The 20524-nt window shown below is 42.3% G+C and overlaps 1 protein-coding gene across 3 annotated transcripts in view; it reads right to left on the bottom strand.

Annotated features, from left to right (window-relative positions):
* The window catches only part of SS18 (SS18, nBAF chromatin remodeling complex subunit), a 44649-nt gene extending 39499 nt beyond the window's left edge, over positions 1-5150 (bottom strand). Inside the window, exons 1-2 of one of the 3 annotated variants that reach the window (XM_027887553.1) lie at positions 4995-5150; positions 1160-1236 (exon numbers count right to left, since the gene is read on the bottom strand). In XM_027887553.1, coding sequence (XP_027743354.1) covers positions 1160-1236; positions 4995-5063 — 146 coding nt within the window. In that variant the 5' untranslated portion in view covers positions 5064-5150. The remainder of the gene's footprint in view (positions 1-1159; positions 1237-4994) is intronic. The other 2 variants (XM_027887551.1, XM_027887552.1) reach the window with 2 other exon arrangements.
* Between the last annotated feature and the right edge of the window lie 15374 nt (positions 5151-20524).

Genomic DNA, 20524 nt, shown 5'->3' with positions numbered 1-20524 from the left:
CCATTATTAGGAATCTTAAGCTTCTTCCCGTCACACTTATCTATTGTCCAATCGTTCCCAACATCTCCCCCAAATGTGCCTGTATATTCTCTACTTCTGTCTTGTGCAAAAATCTAAAGCTGGGTGACACTGTTCTCACCTATTTCACTTCCTGCCCTAAACTAAATTCCCAGAAGACATAGGGCTCTTTCTTGTGTTTGTGCCTGTTTCATGTAATTTTCATCACAAACACTAGAGAAAGAGAGTTATTATGTCCCAATATACAAGATACCATAGATTTATGTGAATCGTGACTAAGACCAGTGCACACATTTCATCAGGACCTTAAGCTTTGGAAGTTTGCTATGGAGTGATTTTCCTGTAACAGAACCACAGTCCCTCATCTCAACATCTCATCCAGTCACAAAAATAACCTTGAAAGCAGGAACAGAGCACAGGCACATAACTACAGACTTGCAAACAGCTTAATACACTAACTGTACTAGAACAAAAGTATTCCCTTAAACCAAAAATACCTGTTAGCTATGATCTCCCTCCTATTCCCAGACTACTATTTCTCTTGGCAAGGGACTTGAGCTATACTACACTGCTCTGTCTATCCCATGACTCCATACTTGATTACATGGGTGCCATGATCATCTCATGCCAGAAAAGGGTAATGAGAATATAAGATTCCTTAAAAATTCACTCCTTCCACAGTTCTCACTAGACAGCAAGTCCACGTGGGATATTTTGGCAAGCCAAACATTTACAACAAACCTATTTGTTCTTGGGCAAGTGAAAAGCAGGCAGTTTTCAAACATGCCATCATGAAGAAGAAAGGTCCATTTTCCTACATGATTTTGAAATGTTTGAAAAGAAAGTCACCTCTTTCCCAAAGTGTAATTATGATACAGAGGGAAAAGGTCTTTGTTATACAGTCCCAATTTTTATGAGGGTTGTCATCATGACATCAACTTGCAGTAGGCAAGTTGTAACATTTCAGAGACAGAAGTGATATTCATACAGCAAATAAAAAACCCCACATAAATTTTATCTGTAGCACAACTTATCTGTTCTTCAGAGCACAGTTCTCCTACAAGGTGAGCTAAACAAATCTGTAACAGTGATCTAGATGAAAATTCACCCAGTCCACAGAAGGTATTGATTAAGGTCTTACTGAGAGCATTCAGAAGTCTTTCCTTTGTTCTGATAGTCCATTATACACTGAATAAGATGGTTATTTTCATCCAACATCTGAAACAATAAAGAAGAAGTTTGGAGTAAGTTTCATGTTCTTTGCGGAAAGGCACTGAAAATAAGTTCTGAGTCTTGCTCCTCTTCTCAGTTCTTAATAACAACAACAAAAAAAGTAGTAATCCAGAAAGTTCTACTTTACCAGTTATTTATAGAACACTCTTTTGCTCCCATTTTTCCCCTCTGATTAGTATTAATGGTTTCAGTTTAAGGGTTTCATAGCACTACCACAGCTACATTTGTGAAGCATCCTGTTCAAATACTTGCCTGTTCTGCATCAAGTTCTTAGAAATTTTAGACGTTTTCGGCATTCCTTCATTTCATTGCTAACAAGAAACTTGCTTAAAGTTTACACCCCAAGTTCCCCTTCTCCTTCTAAAGCCCACAATTGTTTATAAATTTAATAACAAAAGGCATTGAAATTGTTATTGATGAGAAGTGAGTTGACCAGTCACATTTGTTTCAAGGAAATGTGCTGGAAAGCTAGGCCACATTTACATGAAGAATCTCTAACCAAACTGCATTTTATAGATACTTGGTTTAATGGTGTTGTGGTTGAAGAATGGTATTCCCCAATTTAGTGTTCCTACTGAAACACTCCAAACCACACGCCCCTTGCTCACTTCCCCCACCACCCCTTTGGTGGCTGGAGAAGAGAACTGGAGGCACAACAGGTAAAGATCACACAAGAACAATTTACTGGAAACAGCAATGAAATAAGAAAACAAACAGTATCAGCAACAACATTAATAACACAGTGTACAAGAGTGGTGAACAATTCACATGTGAGTGCTCAACACACAGGACTCATGAAAATACCTGACTCCACCAGACTATCTGATCTGGAAGGGCCCCCTTCCCACATCCCTGATGTAAGGTGGAACAGAACAGCCTCGGAGTCCCAGCCATGCCCCTCCTGGCTACTGCAAAAATTAACCCTGTCCTGGCCAGAATCAGGACTAACAGGCACAATAGTTCTGTTATACTTCAGAAGTGTCCACAAAAATGAACACATATGAATTTGTTTTCCAACAAAAAGAAAAAAGTAGTTCTAAAAATCATGGGAAATGGCCAATCTCAGAGCTTTCTACAGGAAGTTCACAAAGTCACATAAATAGGAAAAAAACCCAGCCTGGTTTCCTAGAGTTGCACATCCCCACACTCTTGTCTTTTTAACCCCCATCCCACACTCTGATCAGACAAGACTCAGCAAAACCACGGCTAATCTCAGCTACAAGCCAAGTTATCCAAGTCAACTGAACAAAATGGAAAATTTACTGCCAAATGGGAAATTTTGCATCAATTTATTCCCTTGCTTTCTTTTACTGGAAAGCTAGTTTAGATCCCTTTACCCAGCTGCTGAATTTCACAAAACTAATAGAATCTTAACCACCTCTAATACTCTCTCCTTCCAAACACGGTTGAAACTAGCCATGACTAGGGCTCATGCTTTTACAAGGAAAGCACAACATCATTACATGATCTTCACTTCCTCAGGAATCCAATCTACAAAAATTCTACAGAGAGGAGAAAAAAAAGAAAGAAAGAAGTACTGACTTTTCTTTTTCCCCCAAATAATCCACGTCTACTATGAAAAGTATATGGAGTCAGAAACCTTATGCAGTCCGCTCAGGCCTTCAACCCACATAAGAATGAGCCAGCCAGCCAAGTTTTCTTAAGCACTAACCAGGAATCCACCAGAACTGACCAGAATGATCCCAGCGCAATTATTTTGCCCCGGTGGTCTAGTGGTTATGGACGCGGCACTGTCTCCACCAAGGGCTGGGTTCAATTCCCGGTCAGGACACTCCCCAGGCAGATGGAGCTCGTTAGCCCTGTAAGGCAATCCATCTACGTCCTGAGGACCTCGCTGCCACCGTCCAAGCTCGCTTGGCCCCGGCAGATGAACCTCAGGATTGAAGGGTGGGCTCAGTTCCGCGCACACTGTGTCTCACCTAAAAAATCCAATGCGCAGGCTGGAAGGTGGAAAGACCTTCCCCGGATCTTCGTTCGCGAAGACTGGCCATTATATTATTTTACCTGAAGCTCCTGGATCTGGAACCACAGTCATTAAGCACTAAATCCAGACAGGACTGCAGTATTTTGAGTTACTATGTGAGCCTCAGAAACTAGGCAAAGCTGCCCCTGCACTCCCCAAAGAGGATCACAAACCCACTGCTACACAGACCCATGACACATGTACTAACTTCAACTTTTATAACAAACACAGTGGCCACTTCCACCAGAAAAAAAAAAATAAGGAAAAAGGAAATAATACCTTTGCTACCAAAGTCTAAAAGAGCACTTGCAAAGGAAGCCTTGAATCAAGGCTCTCCTCAGAATGTCTTGCACAGGAGAGGCTTAGCAGACAGGCAGACCTTGAGACTGTCAGTTTGATGGTTGCATCCTTCACTGTAGCCATGTAAGCTGGACTTCTTGGGGAGGAAGGGCTGGGAGGGGGGGAAGGAATATCAAGGCCAAGAGGAAAGGGAGCAAGGAGTATAACTGTATCCTAGATGGGGCTGCAGACAACTGTTTTATACAAGTTTAATTGAGGCTTTGCTGATAGACAATTGAAACAGTTATAAACACCTACCATTAAAAGAGAATTTAGTTTCCAGGTGGATGAAGGTACCTCCAGGGCTTCTGACAGCTTATGTACATTACAAAGATTCTTCAGCTTTAACTACACTAGGATTTTGCCAGCACACCACCATCAAATTAGTGGTTTGACTACAGCACAAGAAAAACTTACATATGTTCTTTCTCTGTGTGCACCTCAGCGACCTGAAGTCTCTACAGACTCCCTCTGAGCCACCCAGTGGGTATATATATTTTTATCCACAATTCTCAAGCACCGACTTCTCCTAGAGAACTCCATTATAATTCAGGGATCTTCTTTGAGGTCCATATCCCCGAAACATCTATTTTTTTGACGCTCTAGTTCTTTATTAAACCAGAGAACAGCTGTATTTACCCAAAAGGCTCCTACCACACAAGAAGCTTGTAGCAATCTGAGATGTGTTTGATTCACGGCTATCTACACCAACGACAGTGCGAGTCTTTAGTAAAGTTTTCAAATACCACCCACCTACCAGTGAGCTTGCACATACTCCTTTATTTCTGCTGATAGAAAACACTGTAGAAAATCCTGTACGTGCTTTTCTCTGGGCGCTTTAACGAGTTAACTTGCTCCCTCCCACAGAAGCTTAAATGGAGTCGTCCGGAGCCGCTGTCATTGGCTCCGGCAGCGATGTTCTTCTTTAATCACACCTCAGGTTCAGGGGGAGGGAGCATTAACTTGGCCGACCAAGTTTGGGAGCTGGAGCCGCCGCTTGCCCCGCAGAGCCCGAAGTCAGGCAAAGGGTCCGGAACAGCCCGGCTACGGTCCCATCGTCAGGCCCCCCATCGCCAGAAGGGGCTTACTCGACTCCTCCGCGTCTAGGCCGAGTTCTTTCGGGTTAATTCAGGCCCGCGGGGTCGATCGGGGCAGCTGAGGTGGAGGAAGACAGGCGGGGTGGGGGGCTCAGGGACATCGCCCGCCCCCGCCCGGCGCTTCCCCCGGCCCGGAGACCCCTCAACAAGTGCCCCGCTGGGCCCGACTGCAGGCACAGCGAGCCCGGCCCAGCCCCCTCCCTTCCCCCGCCGGGGCCTCGGCGCTCCGGGCGCCGCCGCCCCCGTTCCCCGCGCGGCAGGAAGCGGCAGCTGCGGCCGCCGGGGCCGCCCGGGCCGGGCCCGCCTCCCCTCGCCCTCCTCACCTTCTGGATGGCAGCCGGCGTGATCTCGCCCTTGCCCCGCTGTCTCGGGGCCGCGAACGCCACCGACATGTCTGGCGGGTGCCGGGAGGCTCCGCGCCCACCCCCGCTCCCAGCCTGCCCGCGCGCGCGCCCCGCGGATCCAGCGGCGGCGCCGATCCGGGAAGAACGCGGCGCGCGGGGGGGCGGGGGCGCGCGCGACTGGCGGGACGGCCCAACCCCGTCCCGCCGGGGGAAGGCGTTAAGGAGGACCGGCGGCTCTTTCCCGCTTTTCCCGCCGGCGACGGGGAGCTCCGATGAGACCGCGGACGCCCCGCACGGCTCGGCCAGAACAACGGGACCAAGAGCCGGCGCTGCGCCGTTTCGAACGTGACTCCCCCACCCTCCTTGTCACGCGCCCTCTTGTCCACCCCCTTTCCCTCGGCCGCGTTGGTACGATCCTGCCCGACGCGCCTGAGAGCCGGACAGGCAGGGAAGTGGTACGGCTGGCAGAGGGGGGTGCGAGCGCCCTGGTGCGCACGTTGCAGGGGACGCGCTCGGGCTGTGCCGGGCGGCGCTCTCTCTTCCCCCCCTTCGCCCAGCACCACCGTTGGTTGCACCCGGGCGGCCCGCGCGGGCGGGCGGGCGGGCGGAGCGCTCTGTACTTGGCTGGGCCGGCCCCTCCGTGAGGAGGACCGCCGGTCAGGAAGGGCCGGCGGAGGTGTTCCTGCCGTCTGACACTCCCGCCACGTGCGGTGCAAGAGGATGGTGCTCAGCTCTTTTCGATAGTGTGCCCAGCGACAGGGTGAGGAGCAATGGCCCTAAACTAAAACACGATAAGTTCCATCTGAACACCAGGAAGAACTTCTTTACGCTGAGGGTGGCAGAGCACTGGAACAGGCTGCCCGGGGAGGTCACGGAGTCTCCCCCTCGGCAGACATTCCAAACCCACCTGGACGCGTTCCTGTATAACCTGCTCTCGGTGACCCCGCCTTGGCAGGGGGTTGGACTGGATGATCTCCAGAGGTCCCTTCCAATCCCAACAACTCCGTGATAAGTTGGCGGGAGCAGGTGCTGTGCGTCCCCACCTCGCTCGCCTGGAGCTGCTTTCTCTGCCGAGCTGGGTGTCCGCAGGGAGTGGGAGCAAAACGGAGCAAGGAAAAGCAGCTCCTGCTGCAGTTTTGAATATAAATGGCAGACGCTGGAAGTGCTGATACCAGCCTTGGTTTGTTTCAGTGCAGCCACTGGAGGGAATCTCGGTTTTGCCAACGAGCCTCATGAGCAAGTATTGCAAAGTCTTAAGACAATTCTTTAGAAGAATGTGGAGTTTCATAGGGTAGTGGGTACAGGGACGTTCAAAGACCCCCAACTAAACCTACTTTTTCCTGAGCACATGCCATGCTTAGCCTAGGTGCATTCCAGTGCCACACTGTAGGCTGTGGGTACGGAATTTCCTGCCTTTTGCAGACTGATCCCTGCTCATGTGGCTGACAGGACACTCACTACTCGGTGACAGGACAACACAACACAAAACGTGCATCTTGGTCCTTACTCGGTGCATTGCTTGCTCTGTTCCTCTGCTGCTGCTGGCTGAAGGCCCTGGCTCTTCCCTCCAGCCCTAGCCAGCCCTTTGGGTTACAGCACACATTTGTCAGTGGCATCCATGGCCACCCCGTGGCTGTACAGCTGCTTCCCAACTGGCATGCTCTCTCCTCAGACTGTTCCTAGGCTGGCGCCTTTCCCCAGCCTCATGAAGATTACTCTTCCTGGCTCTGCTCTCCAAGGGTGTACTGCAGCTGCCCATCACCCCCTGCTTTTTTCCCTTGACAAACCGTTCCCAGGCTGCTGGCTCCAAGCTGTTCTTGCATTCCTATGGCATCATGCTCTCCAAGGGCCCACTGCCTGGGCCTTATGCTCTCTGTTACCAGAATGGCACTTTTTCTGCCCTGTCTCTTCAGATTATATGGGACCCTGAGTTGATGTGATGCTAATCTGGCTTGCTTTTCTCTCCAGGAAATGTCTCTGGCCCAATCCTTACACTGTAGATCGTGCTAAGGAGGAGCAATGCCAGCATGTCCATCAGGTTGATTGTGTTTCTGACCACTTCACTCATCACCATGGTATCTGGATACATTTTTTTGGGCTATTTTGGTCTGTTTCTTATGTCTCCCACACATATTTTATCATCATCACTATAATACTTGTAGGAAAACAAAAATAGAAAAAAGGGTTGAGGAAACTTGTTTTTTCTAAAGTTGATATGCTTCATGGTGATTCATGGTTATTTTTGTATGATCTTGGAGTGAATTCATAGGGCAAGTGTTCTAATATCTTTGTGTTCAAAAGGATACTTTTTCTAGTTACTACAAACAGCAGTGAAGAATCCTAGGAATGAAGAATGCATGACGGCCATGGCCAGATCAGTGCGTAATCAGAAGGTACCGTCTCCTAGCCTGCTGCTAACAGAATTCTGAGGACTTATTTTTTGGGCAGAAACATATATTTGGCCCTGGAGAACTGGTGAAGTGTCTGAAAGTGTCCCAAGGCTACAGGCATCCCCAGCAACTGCAGAGTAAATGTGTTCCCCTGAAGTACACTGAAGCCTGAAAATGCCGCAAAATGCTTTTCTGTTTCCACAAGTATGACATCTAGATGTCACTCACTGGTTACCTAAGCATTGTGAATAAAATACTGTGCACTGGGGTATCTTGGTGGTCACAGTGTTTGGGACAATGAGGGTTACATGCCAGCCACATAAATACCGCTTTTAGGATCTGAATGTTCCATTCTGTTCTTCCACATTTTCATGTTTGTTTTGAGTAGAGGGGGAAAAAAAATAGGTTTGTGGGATGCCACAGTTCAGGAGCCTTGAAAGTAGTGGTTTCCCACTGTGTTTTCCCAAACATTCCAAATTAAATACATGATATTTTTTAGTAAATTCCTGTTTCCATGAAAAATACAGGAGAACAGCGTTTGGAATTTAAGTGTGTTAGTTTTTAGAGGGAAGATATAAGATCATTCGTTCATAGTAACTAAAACCATCTCCTTTGCCTTAATTGTGTCTGAGGATTAAGTTAAATTGATTTATTCCCATTTGTGGTATTTTTTCATTCATATGGGTAACATTCTGGACTTCCACATTCCTAAATTGCAACAGATCTAAAGAAAGACTGGGAAAAAAAAGGAGTCTGCAGCTCTATTTTTTTTTACTGTGTAAAGGGAAATTCACATTCAAAATCAACATTTAAATAATGGCACAGATGCATACAAGCAGGGAAATAGATAGCTACAATGGAAATGTGCCACATGTCTCAGAACACATAACCACAACAGGGTGTCTCTTTTATGACTTCCTTAATGCACTACAATATGCCTAGATATCAAAGGACATATGGTATATTTTCCCATTAATGGCACATGTCTTCACTCTTGTGAGTTACTCACAACCTTAACATTATTTAATTGTAATTTAGATGCATAAATCTCGACCACCATCAAGAGCTTCAAATGCAGAAATGTTTCAGTCAGATCTTTCTTCCAACTCTTATTCCAACTTTTGTCAGTGTAGTCTTTTTTTTTTTTTGGTTGATGTGCATTTGAATATGTCATATTTTTGGAGAGAGAAGAATGCAGACAGAGGAGGATCAGTCCTTTTCTGAAAGATTTTTTTCCCCATGTTTTCCAACTCGTATTTCTTGGTAACAAATTGTTTTCTGCCACTTTTATTATCTGAGTTTCCATAAAGTCATGGACACTCCCATTCACAAGCAGGAAAATACAGAATGCTGATTGATCAACGTTTTCAAAAGTACATTTACAATTTAAAAATTTCAAATTTAGTATTTATGAAGCTATATACACGGGAAAGAGGAGAGAAGAATTTTGTGGTAGCACCACCTACTTAAAAACCTCCTTGGCCAAAGGTCTCTGTATGACAAAGTTAGGAATGATTCCCAAGAGACAGGCGTTTCTTAGACAAAGCCTTTAACAGTTCTTTTGGTGACAGCACCTAATTTTGTGCATTCACTTCAAATGACTAAACCCCACCCACCTTCTTTACTGTGGTAAGTGTGATAGCTCAGAATCTACTGCTAATAGGATGACAGTGAATTCGAGCCTCCTTTTCAGGGTAGACCACTTTTTCGTCTTGAAATTAAAAAGGGTGTGTTTATGCATGTGTTTTGTAGCATCAGCAATACCATCAGGTAACAGAATAGGAAGAGATGTCTTTCGGTAGATTAAAAAGGAAGATAACAAAAGGAAAAAATGCTATTTTTGGTATAGTGTTTCTTCACCAACTGAACTTAGTGATCTCATAACTTTTCTGGGACCTCCTACATGCCCAGTCTCCGTGTTAATTCATCTTGTTGCAAAATGAAGCTTGCACCTGAAGGTCTGCCTGTGTAAATGGCTGATGTTCCAATTTTGTTTATTTAAAAAACAGTAATTTTCTATTAAAATATGTAACGGTATCAGAGTGGAGTTTAGAGTAAATGGTGCTTTTTGCTTCCTAAAAGGGATCACAGTAACAGGATAAATTTGTCTTGAATTTATTCTGACAGCTTCTTGTCTGTTTTTTTTTCCCCCAGTTTTGTTGTTTTAATTCTGCACTGGCTATTGTATGGATTATTAATAAAAAGTAGCACCTGAAATGCAAACCTGTGTGTTGTAGTGTAAAATGAAGTACCAAACAGCACTGCACACCACAAGGATATTGGTGGCTTTGCAGTATTCCAGAGGGGCACTAACAAACCCAGAAAAAAATCATTTGGATGCTAAATTTTTATTCTACTACCTGTTGTTTGAGTCTGCAAGTATAAATATTTAGTATAAAGAAACTCAGAGTGTGTTCAGCAGTTTGCAGTAATGGAAGTAAGAGCAACATCTGCAGTGAGAAAATCTTTCCATGTCCTGATTTTGTTCTTCAAAAGGGAATCTCCAGCTATGTGGAACATACACTATAAATAAAAAATATCAGAACATCCAATCTAAGCCTCCTTAGTGCTGAAAATTTTTCAAGTATTCTTAGAGGTTAATATTTTATTTTAGGACACAGAAGCAAAGGGCTACAGTTCACTAACTTCCTCATTTTTTGAATGCTGAAAGCAAAGCAGAAAAGACAAACATGAGAAGGGGGTCCCAAGCTTGCTGAAGAAAAAGTAGCAGTGATCTTGATGATCACTGAACTTTCAGATCTGTTAGAAGGCAACACATTTGCAGTGCAGAGGCACACTCTTGTTCTGCGAACTTTTACTTGTGTATCATCTGTATCATTTCCAGCCTTCTGAAGTCTCATAACCATGAAGGACAGAGGAGACAACTACTACAGGGCAGTACTACCACCCTCTCACAATTCCAATCAACAACTTCCTGAGGGAATATAGAAAGTACAAATTATGTCAAGTGCAATTTCCTTTCAGAAAGCCAGATGTCATGAAGGAAAGAAGACCCCGCTCATTCTGCTGGTAGTGCTCTTTCCAGTGCTGTCCAGGATGCTCTTGCCCCTTGTGGCAGGGGAACATTGCTGGCTCACATTCACCTTGTCCAGCAAGATTCCCAGGTACTTTTTGCAAAGCTGCTTTGAGCAGTCATTCCCCAGCGTGAGTTGGTGACTGGAGTTGTAACTCCCCATGTACAGGACTTTGCTTGCTCTTCCCTTTGTTAAACTTCATGAGGCTCATGTCTGCCTATTTCTTCAACCTGTCGAGATCCTCTGACAGACACACACCACTTGGTGTAGGCAACATCTCCTCCCTCTCTTGGAACATCTGCAAACTTTCCGAGGGTCCAAATCTTTGCTGTCATCCAGGCCACTAACAAAGAAGTTAAAACACTGTTGGCCCCAGTATTGACTGTTGACTGGCCCCCAGCTGGACTCCACACTGCAGGCCACAACCCTGTAAGACTGGCAGTTCGGCTAATTCTCAGTACACTTCAGTGTACACTGATTTAGTCTGTATTTCGTCCGTTTGCCTATGAGACTATTATGAGAGATACTGTCTAAAGCCTTAACTAAGGTTGAGATTAGTAAAATATCCCCTCTCTGCATTCTCAGTGTCTCTGTATTCCACCAGATCCCCTGTCCTTGCTTCCACCTGTGGTACACTTCATTTTTATGTTTGGGTTTTGTCAGGAGCCCCTTGCTTGTGTTCATCCATGCATCTATGCTGTGTTCCCCCTTGAATCTATGCATGGGTGTTTCTTTTCAAGTCAGAGCAAAAAGGAGGAGAAGTAGAGGAGGTCTGCTGTGAAAAAACTGCATCCACGGGGAGAAGTCTGCCCTGTAGTGATGATGGCTGCTGGAGCATCTCTCTTCCCCTGCTGTGCCACTGAGGAAAGCAACTCAAAGGTATGCAACTGCTCCAGGCAGGCAAAATGATGACAAAATCAGACAAGGTGTCTTCCTGCCTGACCAGAAGGTTCTCCCTGCATGCTCACAGGAGCAAGCATGCCAAAAGGTGGGGGACAGTTGAGGTCCAAGAGCAGCAGGGAGCACACACAAATTCACTTTAATTACAGTGTCCAATAGTTGGTATTTACAAGGTATGAACTGTAGGCCTGTATCTTCCCTTAAAATGAGGACAACAAGGAGTACATGCTAGAAATAGATAAACTGCCTCTCGACTACCATACAAATAGGAACTGGCTGCAATTTTCTGTAAGCAGCATAGGAAAACAAAACAAAACAAAATAGTAACTATGTTGATTTCTAGTATTTATGTTGTTTTAAGGATGTAGTAATGCTTTTTACCACTCTCTTTCCTTTTATTCTGCATGAAATTTTAAAGCATGCCTCTCATCTAAAAAGATACTCTAGAAAAGTATCACAGTGTTGTCCCATAATTGCAATATATTTTGCAAGTAAAATAGCAATGTATCTTAATAGTAGGTCAGTCTGAAAATCACGTTGAGTTTGCTTTGAATATCAGTAAGAGGAATTCTAATAGAAGCCTTGCTGATGGGAATGTGGGCCAAAATAATACCTATGCCTCTTGTGTTTTTATTCCATAGGAATAAAAAAAGTGGTCTTCTTTTCAGTAATGTAATTTACACTTTATTATTAAATACTAGTAGTCTTCTAATAATGACAGAATGTGGTTTTGTGTAATTTTTAAAATATAGTCACATACAGGTTAGCTATTACTGTATATGTATTTTTACAGGAATAAGGTACTACTGCTCAAAACCTTTAAAATCTGAATTTATGAAAAATATTGTGAACATGGACGCTATAGTTTGGAAGATTGGTGTGAGGATATGAAGGCTTCTAAATAACTAATTTAATTATAGAAGAGGGATTCTTATGGGGCTAGTGGGAATCATTTTGTTTTTTCAAAATTAATGGTCCTGGGTTTGTTTTAATCGTCTTTTAGAATGCATCTCGTGATCAGGGACAAGCCTCTGGGATAGCAGAAATTGCTCTATACTAGTTGCAATGGCAATAGACACACTGAAAGGGACAAGAAAGGCAAACTTAGAGATCCAATTCATCAAAACAAGACAAGATGATATTGGAAATATTCCTGGAGACCTGGAAGACAACTTTGGATTAGATCTGCGCTGCCTTCCTCCTCCTCTACTCAGATGCTACCTTTTGACATGTCTGTTTCATAAATGAAACCCTGTTCCATACATGTATAAACCAACCCTATCGAGCATTTGCCTCCACAAGGAATATTTTCCTTCAGTTGAGGACTGAATGCAGGCAGAACCGCATGGAAACTCAGCATATTGTAAGTGAAACTTTCTAGAGCATTCCTCTCATCTCAGCATCTCATCTCATCGTATAGTTCCATGTGACCACTAAACTGGCTGGTCATGGCTAGCTGCCACTGCCAGGCAAAGGTCTTACCCCAGGCTGTGCTCTTCCATTGGCTCTTCTGCGCTGGCATTGCTGCCTGGCTGGGCTGGGGTAAACCAGGATGGAAGCTCTGCAGGGCAGAGACATAAGCCAGGAAGAGAAGATTTTTTGCACTGTCTCACCCAGGCCACGTGAAAGCCAGCAGAGCCTCAGAGGAAGCAATCCAAAAAGGAAAGCCAGAGTAGCACTGACTTAGATCAGTCTGAATTCCCATACTAGTGTGTGCTTCTGTGTGTGGCACTTCCTTCTCCAGTCTCTGCTCTGTCCTAGGCACTGCCATCTCACCCCCAGTGCTCCTTCTGAGGCTGCTTTGGAGCCCTTGTGAGTTGATTCAGCTCACCAACATCATCACAGAAAAAGAAACCTTCTTCATTTGCTTGTTGGATTAATTCAATGTGCAATTATATGAATCCCATAGCTCTGTGAGGGAAAGGGAGAGTGAAGGAAGAAGTTGGAGGACAAGATGGAACTGTCCTTTTTTGGTGGTCAAACCATTATTGCCACCCACTGAGGGTGCAATTTGATGTTACACCTAACCAACCTAACCATGCAAGGTGCAACTGAAGATAATGTTACTGAACTCACTGATCTCATGTAAAGTGAATTCTTTTTTTGGTGAGTTGCCACAAAGCTATGTGATTGTTAAATCCAGTTAAAGGGAGACTGCAGAAATGTCTGTGTGGAACTTTTTGGGAAGAACAGAACTGCTATATTTTGTCACAATCTCCACTTAGTTTGTGCCACCAGGATGTCAAACTGTCCTCTTTGCATGCTTTCAGAAGGGATAAAAACAAAACTCAGCATGTCAAAAAAAATTCTGACTTAACAGCTGCAAAACAGCTCATCATAAACCAGGGAGAGAATGAAAAAATAAAGTGAGGGGCAGGAGATAGAAGAATCTCTTTTAATAGCAGTGTGCTCTTACATTGGCTGACGGTGAACATGGAGCTGCTTCCCAAGAAAGGGAGTCCAAGTAACTGAAGAAATTTTCAGCTTTTTGTAGTAAACAGCTCATCAACATGATCTAAATTTTAAAAATTTAATTATCTTTTACTTTCACAAACTGTGTTTTCACTGGCCTTACAAGCAGATGACTTTGTGGGAGAATGGGAGAATTAAGAACTACACCAGAGAGTGAGTGACTAGGAAATTGGGAAGTAAGGAACTTACTCAGCTGGCTTTACCATCAAGAAAGTTGTAATGTGCTACTATGCTTTGGATTTTCTACAGTAGCTTGTAATGAAGAAGAATAAAGATGTACCTCAGCAACCCTCTCTTCTTACACACTATTATGGTGCCGGTACATTTCCTGGTACTGTGGGATGGTGGGAGTGGTACAATACCAAAACCATGACATGTGGTACACTAAGGAAGAGAGTGCTTCTCATTTGTATTTTTGGAGTGGCTAAATCCATATTTAATTCTGCAGGTTAACTTTTTGTAACCCTAAAAACTGTTATGACCTGAAACTGACTTAAAATTGCTCTTTCTCAGAAGAAGGTTACTCCTGTGTGCTGTTATGAATTTGTCTCTGTCTTCATCTACATTGCTTCTTCAGCTGTTTCTGGCTAAAAAAAAAAAAAAAAAAGTTGCAATGGTTTGCTCCTTCTTGAATTTATTGCTAGTTAGTGAAAGAGTCTTTGTGATTACTTTATCACCATGATTATACAGACCTGGCTGCTGGTGCTGGAATGGTGATTAACAGCACCATAAAACTGACTCTTGAGGGTCCAGCCACAGTAGAATATATCACACACTGCTTTGCAACTTTAGCAGATAAGTAGTTTGACGCTTGTAGGTTTCTGCTTTAAAGTGTCAGACAATCCACAGTACTGACAACAAACTGGTAGTTCTTATTATTATATGTTAAAAAAAATGAAATTAGGTTAATATTTTTTTTGCATTTCTTAAAAAAATTAATATCACCATTTTTCACAAAAAGAAAAATCATCATTATAAGCTTTTATTTATGTTTGCATCAGCAAACATAACTGTTCTACATATGTACAGATCTGTGAGGAACTTTATTATATAATTTATATAATTATATATATAATATAATATATATAATATAATAATTTATATATATAATAAATATATAAAATATAATAATTTATATAATTATATAATAAAGGAGAGAGAGACCAAACAATGTTACTGTATAAAAGAGTTGGGATAAAAATACAAAGTTAAAAAGAAGACAGCAATAACATTCCTTACAGAAGAGAGCAACGTGAAAGGCCAAACTGAATGTAAAATTCAGAGATGCAAGTTCTTGTTTTCAAATACTAAGGACTATCAGACCACCTGTGAGCAGGCTGACTGATTGCAACCAGCTGAGATGTTCCTTCAAATCTGTTCACAACTGTGCCTGAGATCATGTTAAAGGATGATATGATTCAGCCTTAATTCCTGTAGTTTGTGTGGATTTAACAGGGAGTAGTTTCTTTACAGTGAAGCTTGTTTTACTTCAGTTACCTGTGCATGACTTGAAGCGGTTGTGCAGTTAGAACACTGGCCACAGACTAACTTCTGAAGATTGGAAATAAGCTGTATGATGTATTGGAAATGAAGAGTTTTATGATGGATGCCTGTTTCCAGCCTTTTCAGTCTTCTGTTTTGCTTGTTTATTGGGTCAGTAAATTTCCTAATTTTCTAGAATGCCAAAACTGGTCAGCTTTCCCAGAGTGCTGCACACAAAGCCAATGGCTGTAGACCTTTTGGTATATCTGCCTCGACTGTGGGTTTTGATAGCAGCAAGAGTCCTAAACTGCAGCAGACAGATCCATCTGGTACTTACCAGTCTTGGAAAGTGCCAGTTTAATATATATCCTATTGTCTGTAAGTATCTAAGTGTTTTATGTAAGTACTGCATATGTGGACTGCATCCAGAGATAATTTTATGCATTAAAAGTCAGTGCATGTCTCGGACATTGACGTTGAATTCTGAACTGTACATCAACAGGATTGGGAGGAAGGGTCCAGCTGACTAAGTCACTGAATTATACTTTGTTTTGGAAATGAACTTGTAATAAACTATAGCAAAAATACAGAAATAGATGTAAAAGCTTTACAAAGGCTTAATATTTGCTGCAAGAAATAGTAGCCTATTCATACAGGAAAAAAAACTTATCTGAAATGTGTCTTGTTTTTCTTTGTGATTCTTTTGTTCACTTGTTGCTTTTTATAGAAATTTTCTGTGCAAATACTTAAAACTTGCATATGATCTGTGTTTGAAAAAAAACACAAACTGCAACTAGGGCATTATTGGAGTTTTTGTACCGGAGAATTTTGACTCAGAGAGACTGATCATAGGCTTTTGTAATTGACTCAAGCGGGACTGGAACAAGAATGGTGAACCCTTCTGTGCATCATTCTGGAAACTGTCAGCATTGCAACTGTGCCACTGGAAGCAGTATCACAAAAGTAATCCGGATTATTATATTTAGGCTTCCATTCTAATTGAAGGGAAACTGTTGAATATGCTGGTTGTTCATGGAGGCAATAACCAAGAGGAGTATTATTATTTATAATCCTGAAGACAGGTAGAGGCAGGGTTGAGGAAGTCCTCTGGCTAAAGGGATGGTCACACCTGACAGCAGCTGGTGTTGTCCATACTTTGTACTCAGTCCATCAAATATTTACCACTATAATTTACTGGAGTAATTTCATTGCTGAGTTTGTGCTTAGTGAATTCTGGAAGCTCTCACAGTGCACGAGCTGATGGGGTACCTCTTAATTAGTGAACAAAACTGCTGAAGACCATTTTTTGTCCTCGAAACCATGTTCGTACCAGACTCTCCTTACCTCCAGAGTGTACCAGCTGCGCTCTGGCTGCCTTCTCGTGCTGTTGTGCCAGAGACCATTGCAGCAATAGCAATGACCATGCTCCAGTGTCTGGACACGTACACTGATGACCTTTTTGTTCTGTCACAGGTGTAGTTAAGGCAGCTGGAAGCTGCTGCAGTGGATTGAGCTCTCCTGTGCAGACAGGAGCAGTGTCCACCTTCACTGCTCAGAAGGCTTTCCATTAATTCTCTTTGATAAGTGTTTTCCAGACTTAGTAGAAGAGGAGGGGGGAAAGACAGAACATCAGCATGTTTTGTAATTGCTTCCAAACTTTGTTTATGAGTAAACTGGAACAATTTTTTTGTAAAATGAATTAAAATTCCCCCAGACCTATAAGTGTATTGCCTTGGTGAAGGCAAAATCAAATATCACATTGTCTTTGAAGCAAAGGACTGAAGGGCATAAGAATCCTTTAAAGTCTTACGCTGGTTTTATTTATTTTATGTGCATTTTATGAATTTCTCTCTGTCTTTCCACCAGTGAAATAGAATATCCAAAGAGAAAGTTGAATAGTGATTATCATTTCTGTATTCACCAATCTTTGTTTCCAAGTGGATAGCTTTACTGTATAAGTACTTCTCATTACTGTGTTGATACTGTAAATGCTAGTTTTATCAGTTTGATATTTTTGCTATTTTTCTTACACCTCTTGATGCTATTGATGGCTTTAGTGTAGCTGCTAGAACTAACAAGTAAGTAAACACTTTGTGTTGTCTCTACTTAAGAACCTTTGCGGGGAAAGTTGTCTTTTAGATAATTTGTCAGGTTATAGCCATTCTTGCTTTTGGCATTGTTGCCTAAAAGACCGAGGAGAAAAAGACTCCAGGCCAATTTAGTGTAGGAGATAAGATAAAGAGAGCAGGTCTTTTAATGAGTCTGTAGGCCTAGAGGAATACATACTACCTGTGCCTCTATGATTTTATAATAAGGTCCATCCAATCCCAATTCTGTCCACCCCCCAGTTCTGCCCCATTCTGGCCCCCAACACACCCCTTTGGGAATTGAGTCTGGGGGCATATGGGACCCCTTTTTCCTCATCTTCCTCTTCTTTACACATACATGTTCCTCCAAAGTTCTGGGCTTAAAGGTCACTATGTCTGTGTGGTATCTTCTAGTCCAGGCCTTGAGGTGTTTTTTACAATTCTACCTAGAAAAGAAGACTAAACACGCTAATGGAGTTTTAGAGGGCTTGATATGAAATGGGGTAGTAGGGTTGGATGTGTGTAAACATTATGCTACAGGGTAAGGGATATGACACAGCTACTTTAAAATCTACATTCAGTACACATCTACTTCTAAAATCTACAAAAATTTAAAAATCACAAAGGCTCTTAGGCATCAGCATTATCTCCCTCCCAATTCCCTTCTGCTCAGAGATTTGGGTTCTTAACTTAGAGGTTATGGACAAAAGGTAATGAGAAGTCCCAATTCCTTCTTTCCTCGTTTCTGAATTGTGTGTTTGTTTGTGTGTTTTTGTATTTCCCAAGGTGAGCATAGAGTAGCTGAGTTACCAATGCAAGTGGTAGTGTTTAACCTTGCAGTCTTCTACTGTGCTATACTGTGATGTGCCCATCACACCGTCTTGGTTCCCTGTCCTGCTGGAACCTGCCTGTACTTGTCTCTTACTCCCTGGTTTTTGCCTCAAGAGTGTAGGTAATTGGATTATGTTTCGTGTTCTCTGCTTTATTTCCAAAAGACAGAAAGCAGGGAAAACCCTTCTCACTGTCTGCTTTTCCCATCCTCTGTATTTCTTTCATCTCTAGTGAACTTGGACCAAAGCACAGACCACTGTTCTTCGGAGCTACCATAACATTTCAAAGGTGGGAAAGGGTTCTGTAGCATGCAGATAGATATTGAGTAGATTGAGCAATGAGCACGTAAAAAGCTGAGGATTTACAAAATCTGACAACTGGTTTATTAAAAAAAATGTATTGTAAACATGAAAAAACCACAACTTTCTGAATATACTCCTTTTTTCCCACTGTAAACAGTGTAGGACACCTTTCTTGCCATTCTCATTTTAATTTCGAGAAAATGCTGATGGGACCTTGTCTGCAGGATTGGCAGAAGTGTTTTGGCAGTTGGATCACCCGGGATACTGTTAGCTGACAAATTCATGGCACAGGATCATAGTCAGCTCTTCAGTAAACCCCAGATAAAGCTTCTGCCCATCTTCTGCATCTCTTTTAAGTGAACAAATGCTACAGATTTTTGTTAGTATTATTACATTAGAATAAGTTTTTTTATTATTTCACTTCAGAGAGAGAAAGGTAATCCTTGAACCACTACAAATATTTATTCTCTAGATATTCAAGAAAAGGTAATGCAGCCAATGAAATTGAAAAACGTTTTGAATTCCATTTGAGAGAAACCCTGTGCATGCCTTTTTTTTTCCTTCTTTGATCTAAAGAAATAGGTGCCAAACTTTGTCATTCTTCCAAACAGTACTTCTTGATTTATTTTTTTTTCCAAAAATAAATGCCAAACTGAGTCATGGCATCTGTAAAATGCTGAATATTGATCTACATGGGTTAGTGAAATAGGCTGTGTCCTGCTTTACCTGGAATGCTTCTACCATGGACAGAATTAGAGTTTCTTCAGCTGTTGCTCAGTTGTGTTAAAGGGTATTGAAATTTCTGTCCTTCCCCTAGTTGTACATCAGAAGAGGGTTTGGCAAACACAGTGTTGCTAGAATAGTTCACTTAAAGAAAAAGATGTGTGGCATGAAGAAGTTGAGAACTGCTGTTCTCATATATATTTATGTTCCTGGATATTCCAAGATGAAGTACTGAAACATTACCAGAGTCTAACTTAGGAGCTGCAAGGAGAAATTGTTGACCTGGCAGACAGGCAGGTCGTGCACTGCATATTGCAGGTGATAGTGAGGGAGTCCCGGCACAAAATGTACACAGCCCTTGGTAAGATTGATTATGGCCAGTAAGTTCATGTGTGTTGTGGTGAGATTTGTAACTTCCTGTCCTCCCCAGGCCAATGGAATTGGTGGCAATGCTAAAACTGGGTAAGAGTTTTTGGAAAATAATCACCCAGAAGGTGCCACTGTAGCTCAAAGGACACCAACAAATTAGCAATCATCTTTGCTAAGAAGTCACCCAGTACAAATTAAATGCTTCAAGAAAAGCTTGAGCTTCCTTCCTTCATTAAAATGGGGAATGCTTAGTAAATATACTTGTTTTAATTATTTCATTTTATGCTACTGTGAAATCTGGTGGAAAGAACCACTGAACTTGCTATAAAAAGGAGAAACCAACCATCACAGATATGTATTAATGATTTTATAGAAAATAATTATATAACTGGTATAAAAAAATCTTCCCACAAAAATTATTCCAGGTGACACCTGTGCATTCAACTTGATGTATGAAATCTCCCCTAACATCTGGTGGTACAATGTTAGGTGACTTTTGTAGTGTCTCTGTAGATTGATAGCGCTGGGAGCTATAGTGATTGCTGCTGATTTATAATAGTGTAAGACACTGTTGAGAACATTTCATGCAGGAAGCAGTGTAGGAAGGTGTATGGAAACATGCTACTTGTGTGGGTTGTATAAGACATTATCATTGTCTTTGTAAATTATGAAAATTATAGCAATGTTTTATCCTGTAGTGATCCTTATCACAGTGTTTCTGAGATGCTGTGGTTCCTTCATAGCTTAATAGCTTCTGTTTCTGTCACAGGTGGAAAACAAAGGCTTGAGAGTATATACAGAAATTTACATTAATGTATTATCAGAATGCAGTATTTTCTTTTTTTTCTTTTTTTTTTTTTTTTTTTTTTTTTGAGCATTTACTTGAATACTTACTACATCTACAAAGTGTTGCCAACA

Source organism: Empidonax traillii, unplaced genomic scaffold, assembly GCF_003031625.1.
Source record: "Empidonax traillii isolate 1590-97213 ecotype Southwest subspecies unplaced genomic scaffold, ASM303162v1 scaffold215:size2007263, whole genome shotgun sequence".
NCBI classification, from domain to species: domain Eukaryota; kingdom Metazoa; phylum Chordata; class Aves; order Passeriformes; family Tyrannidae; genus Empidonax; species Empidonax traillii.
This window is presented reverse-complemented; position numbering and strand designations above follow the sequence as displayed.